At 44.5% G+C, this 22,083-nt stretch overlaps 1 protein-coding gene across 3 annotated transcripts in view; it reads left to right on the forward strand.

Moving 5' to 3' along the window:
* LOC115049366 (tetratricopeptide repeat protein 28) overlaps positions 1–21,676 on the forward strand; it is a 158,536-nt gene extending 136,860 nt beyond the window's left edge. For 2 of the 3 annotated variants that reach the window (XM_029511505.1, XM_029511507.1), the window contains 16 exons: positions 3,722–3,831; positions 6,540–6,669; positions 6,797–7,015; positions 8,829–8,988; positions 11,684–11,824; positions 14,496–14,640; positions 14,800–14,979; positions 15,108–15,652; positions 15,969–16,216; positions 16,308–16,432; positions 16,541–16,772; positions 17,269–17,345; positions 18,032–18,055; positions 18,889–19,018; positions 19,157–19,264; positions 19,350–21,676. In XM_029511505.1, the coding sequence (XP_029367365.1) occupies positions 3,722–3,831; positions 6,540–6,669; positions 6,797–7,015; positions 8,829–8,988; positions 11,684–11,824; positions 14,496–14,640; positions 14,800–14,979; positions 15,108–15,652; positions 15,969–16,216; positions 16,308–16,432; positions 16,541–16,772; positions 17,269–17,345; positions 18,032–18,055; positions 18,889–19,018; positions 19,157–19,264; positions 19,350–20,962 (4,187 nt within the window). In that variant the 3' untranslated portion in view covers positions 20,963–21,676. The remainder of the gene's footprint in view (positions 1–3,721; positions 3,832–6,539; positions 6,670–6,796; positions 7,016–8,828; positions 8,989–11,683; positions 11,825–14,495; positions 14,641–14,799; positions 14,980–15,107; positions 15,653–15,968; positions 16,217–16,307; positions 16,433–16,540; positions 16,773–17,268; positions 17,346–18,031; positions 18,056–18,888; positions 19,019–19,156; positions 19,265–19,349) is intronic. The other variant, XM_029511506.1, reaches the window with a different exon arrangement.
* Positions 21,677–22,083: the final 407 nt, after the last annotated feature.

Raw genomic sequence — 22,083 nt, forward strand, 5'->3', positions numbered from 1 at the left:
GTGTTTTTATTCTTCATGGTGCATGTTTGTTGCTGTTGTTTTTTAGTTTTTTTTGGTTTCCTTAAAAAGATTAACTGGAAAGAGATAGAAAGGCTGTTCCAAAGTTAGTGCAGATATTGTTGACAGCTTGTGACCTCTAACTCTCCATGCTTGTGTGTGCTTGTGTCTAATGGTTATTCTGGTTTATACAGTAATAGAGAATTATAGTGCTACAATGGAAGACACACACAGACAATTAACTGCCGACAGGGAAACATGATTTCTGGCACTTTAAGTGTTCACACTGCTCCCCAACATATCTTCCTGTAATTTTACATTAAAATACATTGTACAGTGATGTCTCAATATTTAACAGAAGAGGAATCTCACACAAAGATGTACCTTTCGTCGATTAACACAATGGTGTCGTTAAATCAATGGCCTCATTGTAGCGACTAATGAAGGTATTACAATTTCTCCATGCTTGGTTTATGGAACAACAACTAATGGAGAAACAATTTCATCCTACAAAGGAAGTGTATGTGTGAAATCTGCCTCCAAATCAGTTTTTTTTTTTTTTTAGAAATATTAGAAATGCCCCTGATATATGAGGCAGAAACAAGTTGGTGAATATTTATACACATTGTCTTCAAAGATCAATGATCCTTATTGATCATTGAATTGAGTCATACGAATATTTATATGTATACATGTATAATTATACATAGTTAAATTCATCATCTATATTCTATTATTTTGCATTTAACACAATGAATTAGCACAATGAAGCTAGAGCCTTAACGACAAGGTAAAAGATGTATGCACATGATTTTTACAGTGTTATAAATTCTCCATGCTAAACACAGTGATAGCGTTCTTATAATAAAACACACTCCTGTTGATAATTTGCAGAAGAGCCCTTCAACAGTCAATATATAGACCTTCATCGCTGTATACATACACAGTATTTGCACCTCACAGTTTTCAATGTTACAGTTTTTCTGCTATAAATATTGAATGTGAGCTGTTATTGAAGTGCTGGTATAAGGCAGTCTGAGGTCAGAGGGAGGTGTATTTTTTAGTCCATTGTGCCCCTTTGGCTCAGAACAGACAATCTTTCACCTTACTTGTAAAACTAATTATTATTGCTTTTCATAGTACTACAAATTATTTAATCAGGCTTTCACTAATATCAGCATTTAATTCTCCAAATATCAACTGCATTATAGTGACAATGTGGATCATTGTGGAAATTATTTTTATTAGTATGCATTTAAATCTGAATGGGATTTTCTATAATAATGTACGACGACACGGTGGTCAGCGCTGTTGCCCCACAACTAGATGGTCGTGGATTGGGTTCCCGGATTGGTTTCCCGGCCTGGGCCCTTTCTGTTTGGAGTTTGCAAGTTCTCCCTGTGCCTGCGTGGGCTTCCTCCAGATACACTGGTTTCCTCCCACCATCCAAAGATGACATGTTTGGGTTAACTGGTGGCTCTAGATTGTCCGTAGGTCTGAGTGTGAGTGGTCTGTCTCTGTGTGTTGGCCCTGTGATGGACTGGTGACCTGTCCAGGGTGACCGGCACCCTCACCCATTGTGAGCTGGGATTGGCTCCAGCACCCCCCGCGACTCGGTAGAATATGAATGAATGAATGAATGAATGAATGTACAATGTAAGTACTGTCATCTTCATGATCAATATTTTCAACATGAAACAGACCGAAGGATTTCTTCTTCCATAGGAATAGAAAGAAGAAAAGGGGAAAGAGAAAATGCTTTGGTTGGACTTTGTATCAAGAAAATATCTCCAGGATGTTTTTTTTCCCCGAAAAAATTGTTTATGGTGCAGACTGACTATATGTGACACACTATTCTTTTTCACATGTGGCCATGATGAAAGGGAATTGTTTCAAGTGAGCGCATATATGAGGGTATTTTTTATTTCATAGCCCTCCACACTTGGTGGTTTGACAGTGCATGAGATTTCATGGCCTTGTGCCAACGTGTGTGTATGTGTGTGCACGCGCGGTGTGTGCATGTAAATCTTGTGTCAGAAGGCATAGGTGCGTGGGCCTTGGTGGCTGCAGAGAATCTCTCACCCAGCTGTCAGGCAGCCTTTAAAGTGTTCTCTAGTTGCTCTTCAGGGTGCAGCCAGACACGGCCACATCCTCATGTCAGCCACGGCTACGTGACTGTGCCTGCGGGGCGCACCAAAGGCATGCACGGTGACAGTGACAGACACTGAATGATTCCGAATGGGAGATGGAGAGAATGCGAGTGTTAGAAAGAGAAGGAGGGATGGAGAGAGAGAAAGAGGGAGGCAGGCAGGCAGAGAGGAAAGACAGAGATCGGCATGAGTCATAATTCACATGCATTATTTCGCTGTCAACTGGAGAATAAAGAAAACATAGAGCTGGTTGACATTCAGGCTTGATCATAAAGAACTATCACAGAGCAGCTCAGAGGAAGACATTTGTGTGTGTGTATGTTTGTGCCGGTGTGTTTGGGCAGGAGTGCGTGTGTGCGCAGATGAAAGGCTCAGAGCTGGAGTTGAGATGAGTGAGGGGTGAGGCTGTCAGAGAATGAAAAGGATAATTTAGATCTGTTTCCTCTCTCTTGCTCCAGCGCCTAATGAGCCCTAAGCAGTGCAGAGTCCCCACAAGCAGTGCCACAGCCAAGATGAAACAGGTAGCGAGAGCAGAGGGGGGCCTGAGACAGAGGCACGGAGAAGAAGAGAAAATGAATACGAGGGGTAGACGGAGACAGGAGCACAGTAGAGGCATGGGGGAAGAGGGCAGGCAGGCAGAGAGAGGGAGGGTGTGTGGAAAGATAAGGGGAGTGGGGAGACTGTTGCAGGCTTCAAAGGCTGCCGACTACCGTGGCCATGGAGGAGCCATGAAGTCTACGGTTGCGTAGTGTGCTGGGTCTTGTGGAATAGGCTGGCTGTTTTCGGGTCACGCTCTGTGTTCTTGGCTTATCTGGTCCAGCCACAGACTGTTTTCCAGGAATGCCGAGAAAAGCAAACTCGGACGAGGGTGGCTTGGCCCATTTTCTTTTCTCTTTGACCAAAAGCATGTTCAGACCCCCTCCACCACACAGGCGAGTGAATGGAATAGACTTGGAGACACAGAGGCCTATGCTCAGTGAGACCGCACACAAACCAGCCTTAACTGCAGAATGCTTGCTGTGTATTTAGCACCTTGTAGGTGATGAGTGACCCAGCAGCTGTCACTTGCCATCACTCGCCAGGTGGTATGACAGGAGCACACTTGCATGGTTACATTCAAACCTCCCCCTGCCTTCCCAAACAGTTATCACAAAGTAAGCACTGCCAGTTTGCATCCGGTCTATTATTAGCTCATCAGTGTGTTTGCAAATATTTGTGGATGTCTTCGTGATATTGCTTGGCTGCTTTATGCAAGCATTAAGCTCGTGCTTGTGTTTGCTCAGCCAGTCGATGCTTAGAATTGATTACTATGCAGTCCGATTAGTGTTCTAACAGCCTCCCTCTATGGCAGAAGTGTGTGTGTCTTTTTGTGTGTCTTTTAGTCCCAGTATGAGCAGTATCTTACAACTGAGGCCAAATATCCAAACCTGTTCGCTGTCAGAACATCAGTACCATGCTATGCTTACATCTGTTACTCCGGAAGATACCTAAGAGTCTGCCTGCTCTGAATAATTTTTACTCTTCGCTCTCTCTCTCTCCCGCTCATCTGCTCTTATTTCCTCCTCTTCTGACAGGACTGCGGCTTGCAGAGCAGCTGGCTCGACGTGAGGACGAGGCAAAGATCCGCCATCGTCTGGGGCTCTCTCTCTGGGCCAGTGGGAATCTGGAGGAGGCCCAACATCAGGTAAAGTATCCGCTGTTCCATCGTACTCTCACCTGGACTCACCTTGACTCAATTTTCCTCCTTTCCTTTCTTTTCCTTTCCTTTCCTCTTCTCCCCTCTCCTCTGTTGCTTGGCAAGGATTACAAATGAGCAGGGAAAGTAGATGTCCAAAGACATGCTGTGTGGAAGCTGCTAGTAATGCCCTGATGGTGAGAGAAAGTATCCACAGGAAAGAGAAGAACAGAAAAAGATGAGGCCATGGACCTCGAACAGGGCTGCTGGGAATATGCTGGGAGAGTCTGTTGAGTCTGTGAATGCTGTCATATCAGTAGACAGGCGACAGATGACTAAAGATTTCTTTTTGTATCTGTGTCCGCGGTCTCAGGAGTCCCAAGCCTCTGCATCACACACACATTCGCTTCTCTTCAGCCCACTACCCACCTGGCAGGCATGGAATATCCCCTTAACATCTCTCTTTACGGTCTGTCCACACGCGAGATTAGATTTTTTGTCCTTACCTTCTGCATCCACATACTTATCTGAGAACAGTCAGCCGAGAGCAGTGGCTGTCACGTGTGTTTGTAGGGATGTTACTCAGCTGCTTTCACTCCCAAAATCTGGTCCAAAGCACTTCTGCTGTGATACGCGCACACTAGGTACGTCTACATGACCCAGATAGCTTTGTTTTCGCAGTCCTGCATCAGTCTACAAAAAGTAATGTTGTCTGTTTGCAATTATCTGTAACAAGAGTTGGGAAAGAAAGACTGAACCAAGGTGGTGATGAGAGCAGAGGCGCATGAGTCATATTGAGGAATGTGCTCAATTAAACCCAAATATTATTGTAAATGGCCAATGCAACATATTTTCCACTGTATTTTTGCTTTCCAGTGTAGCACTTGACCATGAGACATTAGAAGTGCTTGCTAACATCATGTTGTCCTTATTGCAAGTCACAGTGATCCAGTGCTTTGCCCACACACACACATACCACAGTGTTTCAAATCCCGCACCCTCCCCCCCCCGGCCCCATGAGCTTGTTGTTCCCAGGGTGAGTTTCAGGTGGGGGTGAGTGAGGATCACATGATTATTCATGAGCATGACTGTTGCTACACGTGACCTTGGCAAAAACCCCAACCCACTTCAAACCTCATTTGCGCTGGCTTGTGTTGGGATTCATAAAGCATCCATAGGTGTGGAATAAGAGTGCTTGACCTCATGTTCCTCATTTTCTCCATGTTTAAACCCAATTGTACTTTAACACCCCACCTGTGACAGCGGCGATGTTCACCGTGAATTGATGTATTCTGATTCAAATCAACTTTTTCCAAGAGAGCTCACATTCATATCTAAGGAGCACACTAATCAATGAATTCATGTTTTCTTGAATACCATCAGTGGCCGACTGTGGATTGAGTTGTTTTTTTTTTCTTTCAACCTCTGATATCATCTGTCATGAGACCTCCCCAGGGGAGGTTACTTTACAAAAATCATTAAAGGTATGAGTGTATCAAGCTCAGCTCATGTAACTGACTGAGTGTGACATTGACATTCACTTAACTTGTCAGATAAAAGCCACGTTAGTGTCAGTGGCTGTAAAACATGAAAGTGCTATCTGAATGCATAGCAGCTGAAGAATCTAACTGGTACCACTGCCAAGCAAGTCAGTGTGGACAAAGCGCATTTGGGATTATTTCCCTTTCATCTGTGCCAGGAGGGGTCAGGCCAAAAAAAAAAATCACTGTGAGAAATTAGTTTCACTCTTAAAGGGATGTCTACAAGTCTAACAGATTAAACTAGCAGTGCAGCAATCAGCCCACAGCCATATCGGTAAAATCATCCTGACTCTAGCAGCTCCATCTACCACCACTAATGCAGCAGAGCTCCCAGATTCTCAGCTGATCTCCGCTCTCCCTTCTTCACTCCCTCTGACACACTTTTCCACGATGACCTTGGGATATGTCAGAGGAGCTACACAATATGCATGCGTGTGAGCTCACTCGTTTGCTGTCGTTCTTCCTACACCAAAATCGCAGTGCTGAATCCATTTCAGCCCCAACAGCTGCCTTTTCTCCACTGCATTTTTTTTGTCTGGTATGAACTCTTGGAAAAACATTGCGGTGTGTGCTTTTCTATCTCTCTTGGCCCTGGACCCATGAGCAGTGGCTATACAGTGGTCCCAGTCATCCTACAGGGCTGCTATAGGTGCAGAAATAGGAAATCAATAAAGGCTCCCATGAATCAGCAGTCGTGGCCGCCCCTGCTTGCCCAGTGTGTAACACTGTCTGCCGCCCCACCTCTCCATTGTCTCTCTTCTTCTTTCAATCTAATGTCTTTAGCTGAATGGAAAGGTGTAATGACACAGAGAGGCGTATTGAGTTTGCAAAGCATTTGTTTCCTGGGATGCTGCTTGTCCAAGAGGCCCACATATAACAGCTGAAGAGAAGTTTATTTGTGTTTGATGGTGATTTATCAAGCTATATTACAGTATTTTCCTCTTTTGAGAGAAGCAATAATTGCAAGACAGAAAGTCAGCTCATTGATATCCTGTGAGGTGGGCTGCTGCCATCTAGTGGCCAAAATAATGATCACTCTTCAAAAGTCCACTAATCCTCACAGCACCTCCACCCCTCAGTAATGAGAGCTGACTAAAAGTGTCACTATGCAATTTTTCTGTGTAAATGAACAAAACAAAGGTATCTGAAAACATACCATTGTTGTTCATTACTCAGCTCTACCGGGCATCTGCACTGTTTGAGACCATCCGCCACGAAGCCCAGCACAGCACAGACTATAAACTCTCCCTGTTTGACCTGCAAACCTCCTGCTACCAGGCGCTCCAAAGGGTCCTCGTCAGCCTAGGTATGTACCCACACACATCCTCACTCCCCTTGCAGTAATATTTGTTAGTTTTGCTTTCGGGCATGTAAAAGAAAGCTAAGATTTTAGGAGTGGCCCATTAATCAGCGCTGATCTGTGAATGCCACAGGCCACCATGATGAGGCCCTGGCAGTGGCAGAGCGGGGTCGCACACGAGCCTTTGCTGATCTCTTGGTTGAGAGGCAGACTGGACAGCAGGACTCGGATCCGTACACTCCTGTAACGGTGGAGCATATTCTGGACACTGTCAACAGCCAGAGGGCCTTGGTGCTGTATTTCTCCATGGCTGCTGGTTACCTGTACAGCTGGCTGCTGGCTCCAGGAGCAGGTAAGATCACACTATAAATTGAGTTTATGGGGTGATAAATTAATTCATTGTAAGTGTGGCGGATAAAAAAAGGCTTTTCTCAGATAAAAATTTGCTACAACAAAGCCATGCGGTGAACCTGCTGGCTGAAAACGATACTGCTTAACCCACTTGTTTTTCTTTTTCAACACCTTTAACCTGCAGGCCAGTGTCAATATTAGGAATTACTTCTTTTTCACTTCTTTTAAATGGATCTATTTCCATTTTTATGTCTCGGCCAAAAAATAGTTAACTGATATTCAACCACGAAAATCAAATAAATATTGTTACTGAGTGCTACAAAAATCAGAAATCATCATGCTGTGTCACTGTAGCAATGTAACAAAATTACAGAAAACCAAACAACACAGAGGAAGGTGAAAGCACATACACAAATACACACTTACACACACACACACACACATTTACTTGTTGGAATCAAAGCTGATAAAAAAAAAAAGCCTAAAAGCCGTAGCTTGTTTTGAGTTGCAGGAGGTAAGAAGGCCAGCTTTAATGCCAAGTGGCAGTGCCACCTGCCACTCCACTATTAGGATTTGCCCCCTGCCTCGCCCCCCCCCCCACAAGGCATCTGCCAATGAACCATGCTAATTGATAGTGACACGGCCAAACAACACAGACAACATCCACACACATGCCAACAAGAAAACATGTTGCCATTGCACCAAGTCAAAACATAATTTCTCTGGGTCTTTGCTTTTCTTTCCTTGTCATTTTGTTTTGTTTTCGTATTGATGTGCTTTTGCTCTGCTTTCTGCACTTCTCCATTTTTGTCTCTCGTTGACATCTTGAGCAAAACCAACAAAGGCAAAGGGATTATGTGTTTATATGACTCATGAAATTCTAGTTTCATAAAGAGAATAAGCAGACCTGAACTACGGTGCATGACACAAGAGTTATGTGGCTGCCGTATACACGTGTAAGTAGTTCTTTGGCTCACTCTTGCTCTCTGCTGCAAAGAGAGGAAATGAGAGCCGTGACCCATGTCCCATGCCACCAGGCCTGAACATGTGATCAAATCCAGCTCCCAGGCAACCAGATGAACTTGACCCCCCAAGCACAAGTCATACGGAGGGGAGGAACACTACAGGGACAAGTGGAGATCTTCAAAGCACTGAATGTTGCCCCAGGCTAAGAGGGAGCCCCTTGCTCACTAATCGTCTGTCTGTCTGTCACTTCCTGGCATTCCCTGGCATCCAGCTGGCACATGAACATGGCTGCTCTAACCAGCTTACAATCAGTGTAAAGGGCTACGAAAGTCTTAATTACTTCAGTTGGGTAAATTCGCTAACATTTGATAGACCTCAGTGCACATACCCACATACACACACATACAGAACACCTGAATCACATTTACTGTCCATTCAAATTATTCTCATTTAAAACATTCACGTCTATGTTTACACAGCAATGACACACCCATAAACTCACACTGGTATACACACACAAGCAGCCTGTACTCCATCCCCCAGCGTGCTCTTCCCCGCCCCCCTCTGATGTTCTGCTGGAAACTCAGCTGAGCTCTAATGGCGAGCAGCAGATGGCACAGGCAGCCTACCCTTATCTTTTATTGAATATTATTTGTTTTACTCATTTGGCTCCACAGATGCACTACTGCATGTGGCCTCACTAACAGCGTTTAGACTGAAATGAATATTTCTCCCGTCATGATTGATACAAACATTAAAGAAGAAGAGGTGTTGAAACTGGCTCCATTCATTAATTTCTTGCTAATAAACTTTCATTTTACACTTGCTCTCTCTCTCTCTTTTTTAAGGTATCCTGAAGTTTCACGAAGTGTACCTAGGCGAGGGAGTGTCAGAAGGGGGGTCAGACTTCCAGGAGGGAGGCAGTGTTGGAGTGGTCAGCGGTTCGTCGCTGGAGCAGCACATCGCCAGTGCCCGGGAGGCCCTTGGGGTTGAGTCTTACTACAGCCGGTGAGATATTTTCAGTGATTATAAATAAAATTAAAACTTTCTGTTTGATTAGTGAGCATTATCCGAATCATAACATGCTTATTTAAAAATATATTACTGCAACAAGAGCAATTACTTTTCAAATAAGGGACTTTGTAGATCATTTTATTGAATACAGAGGGTTTACAAGCAGTGATATCACCACTAATTTTTACTGTTCTCCCATGAATTATGGAATTTAACACTGTTGACAGTGACATTTGGTTTGAGTGCTTAAATTGCAGACATCAGCTTGTAATGTTTTGACGAATTAAGAATTTATGATAGCAGCTCTTATTTATGAGAGTTCAATTGCACTCCACTCTGTGATTTGCTTTCCTGAGATACATGTAAAAACAGAAAGATTCCCACACATTACTTGATATTTTAATTGTAATCTGTTAATAACAATCTAAGATTCCAGTTTGGAGATACATCCATCCCAGTCTTGTGAACATAATACCTCAGAAACACAATTAGCTAATTTTTTTCAATTTTGATGCAAAATTCATCAGGACTCGAGGATGAAATGGCTGGCTGTCACTGTCACTTTTTTGGCCATAACTCACAAATTCCTTGGCTAATTATGAAAACATAACTCAAAAATTCCTATAAATTGATGAATGGAGACATTTTATATTCCAAAAGTCAAAGCTCAACTTCAGTATGACGACATAATGTTCTGCAAAAACACAGTCTTGGCCATGATTCAACATTGTAACTCAGGAACAGAAGGGAAGATTGTGACCATGTTTCCTGCAACTCAATTGGTTGGCATAGACATTCAACCACAAGGCAGTAATTTTAGTTTACTCGGGGATGATCGCTGCCAAGGGAAAAAAAACACCCACATAAAGTTTATTGACAGAAAAGTGAAGGAATGGCACTACAGACCCCACTGTTTAACAAGTGCTCTATGGAAAACCCTTTTTAAGCAGCCATCAGAAGGTATTGTAGAAACAACAAACAGCACTTTATCATAAAAAATGGATTCCAAACAGAGAACAGAGATTAGCACAAAAACCAAAACTTAACCCCAGAGTTAGATGAAGAAGGGTTATTTTATCATTCAGATTCTGTGTGCACAAGAGTATTATTCTGCCCCATTGCCCCTTGTGATGACAGCCCCCCTACTACCTGCCTAAAGCACCCCAGTGGAAATAAATGAGACGGAATAATAGCTCTTTGGATAGCCAGATAGTTGATTCCACCTAACATGACAAGTAAAGCAAAAGAGGGCTTCCTGAGAATATAAGCAAGAATAGGATGAGATTCATTCCTTCATTCATCTTATACCACTTATCCTTTTATAAGGGGTGCTGGAGCTGATCCCAGCTCACACTGGGTGAGGGCGGGGTCACCCTGGACAGGTCACCGGTCCATCGCAGGGCCAACACACAGAGACAGACAGAGACCAACAACCACTCACACTCAGAGCTACGGACAATTTAGAGACACCAATTAACCTCAACATGCATGTCTATGGATGGTGGGAGGAAACCTGCACAGGGAGAACACGCAAACTCCACACAGAAAGGCCCCAGGCCTGGGAACTGAACCTGCGACCTTCTTATTGTGGGGCAACAGCACTAACCCCTATGTCGCTGCGCTGCCCTGAAGGACGAGATGAGGTTTTAAAAACAAATTCGTTGGAGTAGAGGCTGATGAATAATAGACCAATAGATCAATGGACCAAACAGGCAACAGAGAGCATCGCCAAAGGGGCTCTGCAGGAGGAAATGGAAATATTGACAGTGAGTCACCCTTGAGCCTACAGTGTGTTAGCCTTGCTTCTCTACTTGGTGTTTGATCCATAGCGCCCAGCTGGTGTGCCCAGTGCCAGCCCCTGCCACCCCAACAGCCTGGTCCTCCTGCCCCATTACCAGCTCATTTACTAGTTGTACACACACCACTGCGCCTGGATGGGCACAATATGGCACCACTTACCAGCCCATTCATTCTCCAGAGTGGAGAGACAGGGAGGCTGCACTCTGCAATGTGTAGAGGCAGAAAATGAATGGGATGGAGAAGAATGGGGACAGTGAATGCATGCTTTTGTGACTGTTGAAATACATTGATCTTATGTGCTGTTTACAACAATTCTTCAGTCCACATAGCTCTGTCAGAATATAAACCCCAGGGGTTTTCATCCCAAATGAGACCGATATCGCAATGATTTCTAAAATCAGCGGCGGTGGTGGTTGTGGGAGCGTGAGGTGATGATAGTTCTCATAGTGCTCATGCTCAGCTACTGTGAGAGCAACAAGCTGACATAAGAGTTGCATGATATGCATACATCAGAGATGAGGTTCAGACTTGAAGACAGAGTTGGGGGAGAGTGGTGGCGAGGAAGTAATTGTTGGGTGGGAGTAGTTGACTCCCCACTGACTGGATCAGCATCACCAGCATTATGATGAAAAGATTTAACTCTGCGTACCATCAGGGTGTTAGACGAAGCCTGGGAAATTAGGCCAAGTGTGTGTGGGTTGAACAGTGTGTATTTTAGGCAGAAGAGAAATGTGTGTAGTTGATTTATCCACACAGAAACACAAAGTCTGTGCATTGTCTACTTGGCTGAAGTGCCTTTTTCCTGCCAGCATTTCGGCGGCTGTGTATGTTTCTACCGCCATCTCTTAATCTCTACCCCTCTCTCTCTCTCCTTCTCTGTCTCTTTCAGAGGGTGTTCGAGCAGTGAGACAGAGAGTGAGGCTGGAGATTTGTTGGACCAACAATTTGAGGAGCTCAACAACAAACTTAACTCTGTCACTGATCCGACAGGATTCCTGCGCATGGTGTCCAGAAACAACCTGTTCAACAGGTAGGAGATTGTTGCAAATCACTTCAATGTTCCTACAGACTACTGTCATCAGCAAGAACAACTTAGACCTACTTTCCACCAAAAAAGAAAGAAGAATAGAAATATCTGCGTGGGTAAGGAGATTCATGGGTATTGCGGCATCTGTGAAAGGAGTCTTTTCTCCATTGTTTAGCCAGTGCCGCGGCAGCATGTGAATCCTCCTTATTAAATAGACTGAGTAGACCCAAGCTGCTAAAGCCCTTATCAACTGCCTACTCCCGTGAAGCCTTGTGTGTCAGTATGTGTGTGCGCCTGTGTGTGCAGACACTGAGACCCATGTGGTTTTAAGATGTTTGCCCTGTCTGTGTGTTTGTTGTGCAGATTAACAGCAGATTTCCGTGAGCCTGCCAGTGGCTTGTTCTGCATATTATTTAATGATAGTAAGCAAAGTACACTGCGCAGGGTTGGTAATGTGTGTCAGTAGAATATATGTGCGTGCATGTGCATATGTGTGAGTCTGGGTCATTCTTCCCTGTCTTCGTCCACAGTTGAGCTGGTCTTTGATGAGAGGGTAATTCCACATTTAATTGAGTCTTGGTGCTTATTAAGCCTCTTTAATGAGTTGCCGGTAATAATCCACTCATTCTTTTGGGCCTCGAAAAAGTCTGAATTATAGAGCTCCTCGTGCGTAGGAGCCCACCGCCTATCACATTTCTAAAGCAAAGAGAAAAGTAAGGAAACCTCATTCTCATGTGAAATCATGCTTTATATCTTGGGGTTTGATGTCAGTTAATGTAAATTTCTGGGCTTTTCAAGGGCTGTCATTGAGTCTGCTTACTCCCCCCCCCCCAAATCTCATGTTGAAATGTGTTAAGATGTAGGCTATTCAGTGTGCGAGGACTGCTAAATTAGTCATAATCAAGAGAGAGGAGTGAAATATAATAAACTCTAATTGAATGGCATTTAAATCAAATGGATACAAGAATAATACACTCAGCACTTAAAGATCTGTGCTTCTGTGTGTGATATCATAATTTAGTGTTATTATTGATTGTCCTATTTTAACATTGAGATCTAATCTTCACCCGGGCGCTTGGGAGGATTACTATGAGAAGGTGATAATCCCCTCAGTGTGTAATTGAAAATGTTTTGATGCACAAGAATACCATGATGATGTTGTTTGATGATCTTGAAGTTGTCAGGGAAGAGGCAGTAAATACTGTCAGAACAGGTTGCCTGCATCCAAAGAGCTGGGTGGTGGCTGGTTTAAAGCAGATGACTCTTCACGCAGGTCTTCCATCTGCAGACCACACCAGGCCTTCATCTTTCTTCACCTTCAGCCGCTCGGCTCTCAGTGCTCTCTTTTTTCATTGTTTCGCTCTATACTTGACACTCACCTTCTCTTTGCTTATCCCTCGCCTCCCCTCTCATTCTTCATGTCAAGCTAACAAACGATTGTTTGCTTTCCCATGGAGCCTAATGCCAAGGCTTGGGAGAGAGACAGAGAGTTGGGAGGCTGGCGCAAAGCCAGTGGCCCGGGGCTACCATAAGGGCGGGATAGATGTCTGTTGGCTGGAGCCCGGAAGAAACTCTGGCTGCTGCAACAGATGGAGAATAGTGACAAGTGCGGCCATAAGGCTCGGCCCTGTGTGCCTACAGCACTGAAGTACTCCTAGCCCACAGCCACCATTAGCACAGTTCTCAGCATGACGTGTGTCTATGCCTGAGCAGGGAGCTGTCACTCCCATCACATAACAAACCTACCTCACACATACTGGGCTATTGTCATTGGAAGTGCTTAGAATACACTCACAAACCGGCCTTCCATCATTTGGATGCTGACTTTTAAATGTATCCAAAGTTGGTATGAAACCCTGCTCTCCTCCTGCTGTGATTCTGTACAGCTTCTTGTGTCTGTGAGCTCCAGGCTGCAAAGGTACAATACTGCCATCTAGTGGAACCTTGTATTTAATGATCTTAGTGGCTTTTCCTCATGTCATGTTAAAACTGGTATGAAATTGATATGTTTTGAAACATCATGTGTTCATAGAAAAACAACACATCATAGATCCAGATCCTACCTCTTCCATTGTGGTTAGATTTGAAAGAGACAGTATCTTTATTAAAAGTAAAGATGAGCCTTAATGACTGAAAATGGTGGGTCACCCTGTGCAGCTGCAGTGTGTGAGTACCTCACGCACAAACTCATAGAAGATACAATAGTGGAGTTTGCATTTTGCCATGGCCATCTCTGACCTTGTCAACTACATTTCCAACACATCTGGTAATGCTGTTAAGAGCCGTTAAAGATAGCGTGATGCACAAGATCCCAGTTGACTTGGAGGATTATTCATGAAGCAGGAGAGAAATGAACTGACAAAAACTACTAGAGTAGATAAAGAAAGAACATACATTTAGTGTTGGTTTGGTTAAATTGCTTTTACTTGATGCCAAAGGTGTCTGTACAGAGAAATATTTTTCCTTCAAGCTCATTATTGACATCTGGATTATGGAAGGTTTTTTTGGAAGTTTTTTATTTTTATTTTACAGAAGCATACAGTATATTTGGAGCTTTTGCTGTAAATTCATGATGTGGCTGTCTAAATCTGTTGTGTTGCAGTTTGCCACATAAAAGTATCCTGGAAAAACTGTCATTGCATCAGATGCAATGTTTTGTGTTATGTTTATGCAGGAGTTGCCAGAGTATGACCAGCCTGTTCAGTAACACCATGTCTCCTGCCAAAGATGGGAACTCTTCCCTGCCTCGCCGCTCCAGCAACCTCGGCAAGCCTCCGCTCCGGGCACTTTATGATTTGCTCATTGCACCTATGGAGGGGGTGAGTACTATCTGTATGGGTCATTGCCTGTGTGTTGATGTAGTTGTGTAGTGGAGAGAAGAGCATATGAGAAAATGCTGTTCCTAGATAGATATCAAAACTGCTGCATAATGCTGTTTTATATATGTGCATTTTCATACTTATCCTTTTGTCTGACAGGGCTTGATGCACTCCAGTGGGCCTGTTGGCAGACACAGACAACTAGTGATGGTGCTGGAGGGGGAACTGTACCTCATCCCCTTCGCCTTGCTAAAAGGCAGCTCTTCTAATGAATACCTGTACGAGCGCTTCAGCCTGATCGCTGTTCCCTCTATACATGGCCTTGGATCCAGTGCAAAGGTTGAGCTCCTATTAAAAAAACCTTATGCAGACAACATATTCACTTTTTAAAGATCCTAGGAAGTTCCTAAACTGCTGCTACTGTGAGATTCTACAGCGTGGATTTAACGCTTGTTTCTCTGCTCCAGACTCACTCTCGGCGCCCAGGACCGGCTCCATGTGGCGGGGTCTCAATGGCAGCAGTGGTGGGGAACCCTCGGCTGCCCTCACCTGTGATGGACCGCTGGTTATGGGGACCCATGCCCTCTGCAGAGGAAGAGGCGCTGATGGTGGCTGAGCTGCTGGGATGCCAACCCCTGGCTGGGTGTTCTGCTACTAAAGAGAGAGTGATGAGTGCCCTCACACAAGCTGAGTGTGCCCACTTTGCCACCCACATTTCATGGAAGTTGGCAGCACTGGTGCTCACCCCAAACCCTGAGGGTGTCCCTGGTGGGGCAAGCGCGAGTGTGGGAGTGGGAACAGTGGGGAGAGGTGCAGGGGGGAGGAGAGGCAGCAGCGGTCGAGGCAGGAAAGGCTCCATCGGAAGCGGCTATACTATCCCAGAGTCTCTCCACATGCAGGATGACAGCAGTGATGTGGAGAGTATCTGTGACAGTCCACCACTCCAGGAGTTCCTCCTTACTGCTGCAGATATATTGGACCTGAGGCTGCCTGTCAAGCTGGTTGTGCTGGGGTAAGTGGACTGGACGGAGGAAAAAGTTCAATCTATCTTGATTTTGAAGCTGATATTCTACACTCCAGAGGCAGAGATTTTTTTTTTCTTTTTCACAAATAGAAGTCAAAATTATAATCAGATAATTGAATTCCATAGATTAAATGCAATTACAGACATGAACTATACATACTTCTTATAAGAGGTAATATGTTGATGAGAATAGCCGTAATATAGCAGTCTCTTAAATACAAATCCTTTATAGGTTGATCTAGTAAATATTTGAGTGATTTCTTATCCAGTCATTAACATCTTGTATGTGCCAATATTGCCACAGTTCATACCAGGAATCCAGCAGCAAGGTCACAGCAGATGGTGTCGTGGGATTGACCAGGGCCTTCCTGGCAGCCGGCGCTCAGTGTGTTCTTGTCTCCTTGTGGCCCGTGCCTGTTGCAGCCTCCAAGGTGTTTGTCCATGCCTTCTATACTGCCCTGCTAAATGGGACCAAGGCGAGTGCTGCACTGGCAGACGCCATGAAAACTGTTCAAAGCAGCAAGCAGTATTCACACCCGTCCAACTGGGCAGGTAAGAGAAACTGTTCGCTTCTGCAAATTTGCAATTCAACAAAAAAGGCAACCATTTAACAAAGCTCCTGCTGTAATGTATTTTTGTCCAGGGTACATGCTCATTGGCAATGACGTAAAGCTCAATAGTCCATCTTCCCTCATTGGCCAAGCTTTGGCAGAGATTCTGCAGTATCCAGACCGAGTGCGTGACGCTCTGAGGGTTCTGCTCCACCTGGTGAGACACAGATACACACTTGCACATGTGTGAACTTACTCATTACAGAAAATTTCTCAATCAATAATGTGCATGAATATTGATGCAGAACTGCCGTGCTCTCTGCAGGTGGAGAAGTCTCTTCAGAGGATACAGAATGGCCAGCGCAACTCCATGTATACGTCCCAGCAGAGTGTGGAGAACAAGGTGGGGGGTGTCCCTGGCTGGCAGGCCCTGTTGACAGCTGTTGGCTTCCGTCTTGATTCTGCAGGCACGGGTATTCCTGCCGCCGTCTTCTTTCCCACTGCTGACCCAGGAGACAGGCTTCAGCAATGCAGCACCACTTTGCAATCACTATTAGGTATGTACCTGGGACAAGCTCTACATCACAGGTTAATCAGATACAGAATGTGTCCAGTGTTTTATTGATTTGTTAATTTTATGTGATTTTTTTTTTTTTTTTTTTTTTTAAAGGTAATTTACATTGATCAGCCCATGTGTCATAGCCAGTTCTGTCTTTTAATCTATACCTGTTCTGTTACACTGTGTTTTAATTTGAGTAATAAAGAATGTGTCAGGGTTGCGGGAGTGCTGAGGTGAGGATTAAAACACATTTTAATAAAGAAACCCAAAAACAGCTAGGAACAGAAAGAAACAAACTCACATACATGGGGGAAGGGTTAGGGAAGGTAATCTATCCCAATTAGGGAATTTGACAGGATGAGGGAAGAGACAAGGACTTCAAAATAAAACAGGAAGAAAAAATCAACAGAAACTAACTCAGAACACAGACTGACCCTGACAGAACGTGCCTGGCGTATAAATTAAAATGAACTTCCTTTGATCCCATCCCTAAGGTCTGCCACCGCCAGCTCTCCAGGCTTTGTGCAAACTCATCACAGCTTCAGAGGCAGGAGAGCAGCTCATCAACCGGGTAGGTTCTCAAGAAATGATTGTTGGATTTAAAAATCGAATACACCGGATAGAAATTTGCTTTTGGGTCAAATGACAAATACTCTTGCTATTATTTAGAATTAAGGACTATTGAACCATTCACTCACATTTTCTCACACTTGCATTTGTGCCACCAGGGTCTTGCTTGAAGTGGATTTCAGACATTTATCATTACATAACTTGCATAACGTTAGGAATGGCCACTCAAGCTGCTGCTTAATCTACCCTGAAATGCTGCCTGGATGCCTAGCCAGTACTCATTTGAATTCAGAGTCATACTACAATCTGAGTCCTGTTCTCCTGTACCCAAACTCGTGACAACACAGAATTAATCTTAAACTGCTCAGGTTTATCCCTCTTTACGTGTAACGTGTGGCTATCACATGCTTAAAGTTAAAGGCTATCCAGTTAGTTGGTAATTACCAGTTTTTGCTGTCTCATTCTGCAAACTTTGGCTTCAAAGCACAGATAATGAAACACGCTTGACCTAACCTATGAATGCTGATTTAATCAATTTCTATAATATATTTGAAAATGTATGTATGAAACTGGTTACTGTTTTCCTTCTGGTTGACCTTGTTGACCCTTGTACCCTCTGTGAATGGCCTGTGTGCATGAAATTAAAAGCCTATTCTCTCTCCCCTGCCCCTAATGTGCTGTCTGAAGGCTGTTAAAAATATGGTGGCAATGGTAAGTGTGCCTTCGCCTACCTGCACTCCATCCCATTCTACCCTGTCGCACCATTCTCCACTATCTGCCTTGCCGACCATCTAAAATACCTTTTTCTTGTGTATAAGCTGCATGACAACGTCGGGATCTGTTTTCTTCTTTTCACACCATGAAGTGTTGCGTAGGGTTAGGGTTAGAGTAGCCGCACAAACATTTAGTGCATTGTCCTGTTATTGTTTCCATTGGCTGTTCCTGTAGTCACATCATATGGATTGTGAGTACTTACGGATTTACAGCCCTGGTTTATTACAGGACATATAACTGTTTCAGCTTGCTAAAAGGGATAAAGCTATGATGTAAAAACAAACCTCTCATAATCCTGAAGAGTGATGTGAGGTGAAGAAGCATGTATCTACTTTCTGCACTGTTACGTGAAGTTGACAAAGGTGTCACTGTTCTAGGCCAAATAATCCCCAAACAAAGCAGTGTGTGCTCAGAGGGCACGTGTAAACCTCCACAATGCTGAAACCCTTTTAGCTCTGCTTGATGTTCTTTTTGCCTTGAGTTCTCATGAAAAGGGAACAGATTTAAACCTACTCCAGAAATTCTTTTTTTAAAGTTGTTCCACAACACTATATTTAGTCATGATGTGGTTGACACTATACAAGGGCACTGGGAATGTTTATTGGGAGCAAAATATTAAACTTTCCAATGGAATAATTCATGTTCTTGTTGGAATTTACATTTTCTGCATTTTCATCATGAATCATATATTTATTTGAATACTTTAGTTTGTTGTGGTCATTGCTAACCACTGCATCTTTTCCTTATTTGTCTCATTTTTTTTCCTCCAGCTCCACCAGGTGCTAGTCCAACTCCAGACAGGAGAGAAAGAACAGGATTTCTCCCTCTTACCCATTCAGGTGTCCATCAGTGTGCAGCTATGGAGACTGCCAGGATGCCATGAATTTCTGGCTGCTCTTGGTGAGTCACCTTCCATCCAAGGAAGCTACTTCAACTTCCAACCAACCATGCATCCATGTGTCCCTGTGGTGTCATAGATATGATGACACATTCAATACATTTTTAAATCCCTGTTGCGTATCTTTTGGTTGTGTGCAGGATTTGACTTATGTGAGGTAGGCCAAGAAGAAGTGGTGCTGAAGACAGGCAAGCTAGCCAACCGCCGCACCTTGCACTTTGCTCTCCAGTCTCTGCTGGCACTATTTGGTAAGCATACTGATTTGCTCATATTCATTGTCTAATACTACTTCTTTCCATTTTCTTGTCATTAGTCCACTTCTTTTTTCTACAGACTCCACAGAACTGCCCAAGCGTCTAAGCCTGGACAGCTCATCTTCCCTTGAGTCTCTAGCCTCTGCCCAGTCGGTGTCCAACCCCTTGCCCATGGGATACTCAAGCCTTCCTTTCTCTCCTCCTTGCCTGGACAATCAGGCATCAGATGCAATTTCTGTTTATAGTCTCAGCTCTGTAGCCTCCTCCATGAGCTTTGCCTCCAAGTCAGACTGTGATTTCCTTGGTCATCGGCAACGCAGTGGGGTCACAGCACACTATTCTATCCACAAACACCCTCATGTTCCCCGAAGTCGTTCCTCACCTCATGGGGCAGCTGCTGCAGTGGCAGGAGCCCGAGGAGATGAGGAGGAGTATGAGGGGTTTTCTATTATCAGCAGTGAGCCGCTTGGGAGTCATTGTGACTCCCTGCCTCTACCACCAGGCCACAGCCAGCGCCACCACCGTGGCGGCCGGGGGGTTGTAGGTGGGTCTAACACAGGAACAGGCAGAGGTTACACTGTATCAGTATCATCAAGGGGTAGTGTCAGCACCCCCACGTCCCCTGTAAAAACATGCCTGGTGCCCAGCCCAAACTCTCCATTCCAGAAGGTGGGTAAGGTGAGCAGTTCAGATACTGGGGAATCTGACCAGTCAAGTACTGAGACCGACAGTACTGTCAAGTCCCAGGAAGAAAAGACTGTGCCACTGGATCCTCAGGAGCTGGCCCAGAAGATTCTGGAGGAGACTCAGAGCCATCTACGGGCTGTCGGTAGTCTCCAGCGAGCAGGGGCTGAAGGTGGGACAACTGGAGGAACCTCAGCTCGGAGCAGCGCTTTCCGCTCCTCTGAAACTAGTGCTTTCAGCCGCCCTAACAGCAGTGCTAGTGGTCGAGCTCAGTCTTCCCCAAGACCCAAACCTCCTTCACGTTCCTCTTCACTGCAGAAGATTAGCTCTGGTTACAACAGCCCCGCAGTCTCTGAGTCTTCCCAAAAGGAGGGCAGCCATCCTTCACCCACTTTGGACAGCCATGCACAGTTCAAATTGAAGTATCCCAGCTCCCCATACAGTGGCCACATCTCTCGGTCCCCAAGTAATGTGTCTCCCAGCTCTGGTCACCAGTCTCCAGCTGGAAGCGCTCCATCCCCTGCCCTCTCGTACTCTTCTACAGGCTCTGCCTGTTCTACATCAGCTGATGCTCCGGACTTGGATCGGCTTAGAAGAGGGGTCATTGATGAGAAAGTGCAAGCTATCCACAATCTCAAGACATTTTGGGCGAATGCTGCAGCCCAGCAGCAGCAACATCTAGGTCCTGTCAAAGCCGTCCATGGTGCTCCTGGCCCCCTAGCTTCTGCCAGTAGGGATGTACTGAGCCTTCTGAATCTCTCCCCACGCCATTGCTCCCCAAATGAAACCCAAGACAGCCTGGAGCTGCGGGAGCTGGGGCTGCAGTCACTGGAAAGGGGCAGCAAGAACTCTTCAAATGGACACCACTGCTCCAACCCCAGAAAAGTGGCCCCATCACCTACTATTTCCACAAGCAGTAGCCCTGGTGCTCGTTCTATCCGACTACCTGCTGGCAATGGATACAAGTTCCTGTCGCCTGGAAGATTTTTCCCTTCCTCTAAATGCTGAGACATGTAAAGCTGTCTCTTTCTTTTACCTGTCATTTACTATCCTGTGTGCTGGAGGAGGAGGGCACTTTTGAGGACCATTATTGGTCCACCACTTTTGACTGACAGTGAGATTTGATTGGTCAGTGAGTGTGATCCTGCAGAGACACATGAATGCTTTAGAGAGTTTCTTGTCTTTGTGCCCATAACACTGTAAATGGCAATGAGAAATACTCAACGACCTGATACTGTGTTTGTGTGTAACTGTGTGTCAGGTAGATGTAAATACCATTTGGTATTTTTTCCCCCGAAACTTTGCTGTTTGTGTGGGCCAAGATGCAACAGCTATGACTGATTTTTCTCTAAATTTAATGGTTATTGTTATTATTGTTTGTTATTGTTATTAATATTATAATAATTATTATTATGTTTTGTAAATTAATTCCAGTGTTTCACAATCAGTATTAAGCGTTTTTATATTATTAAAAAGTGAACAAACCTGTACCATGTAAAGATGGATAGAGTGGGCGGGAAGAAAAGATTTAATATTTTTTATTGAAATCAAAAGGGCATTTTGCCTGATTTCTTTGTGAATTGACTGTCTCCTCTGAAGCATGGATTCTCTTGCTATTCAATGTTAAGTACCATGTATGACTTTTTAGCCCATGATTTTTTGAGATTACACATAAAAGTTTCATGACAACCATCTGTCATTTATCAGTAAACAGTTTCAATAAAAAAAACACATCATGTCTGCTTTCTTGTATTCCTGACTTCCTATTACTTTGTTGCATTGCACTATTGTGTGACAGCCATGTATCTGGGCCAGAATCTTGAACTTATTGGATGAGTTACTCTCAATACATGACCACACAATAGGGGCGTAAGCAAAAGTGAGTGGACGGGACATCATTGGACTAGATTACTTGAAGCAAAATACTTTTAACGACATCACTTGTTGCTTTGTAAATAAATCAGCCGTGGTCTTGGATAATTGGGGTGTTTTAATGTGAGGCGCTTCACAGAGACAATCAATTGGCTGATCCTTACTGGCAGGTCCGTCTGCAAATCACCGCTCACTAGGGAGGGGCCGCTCGCCGCTCGCCGCTCTTAGCAGCCCGTGACGTCAGCAGCAATCAGCGA

This window comes from Echeneis naucrates, chromosome 9 (assembly GCF_900963305.1).
Source record: "Echeneis naucrates chromosome 9, fEcheNa1.1, whole genome shotgun sequence".
NCBI lineage: Eukaryota > Metazoa > Chordata > Actinopteri > Carangiformes > Echeneidae > Echeneis > Echeneis naucrates.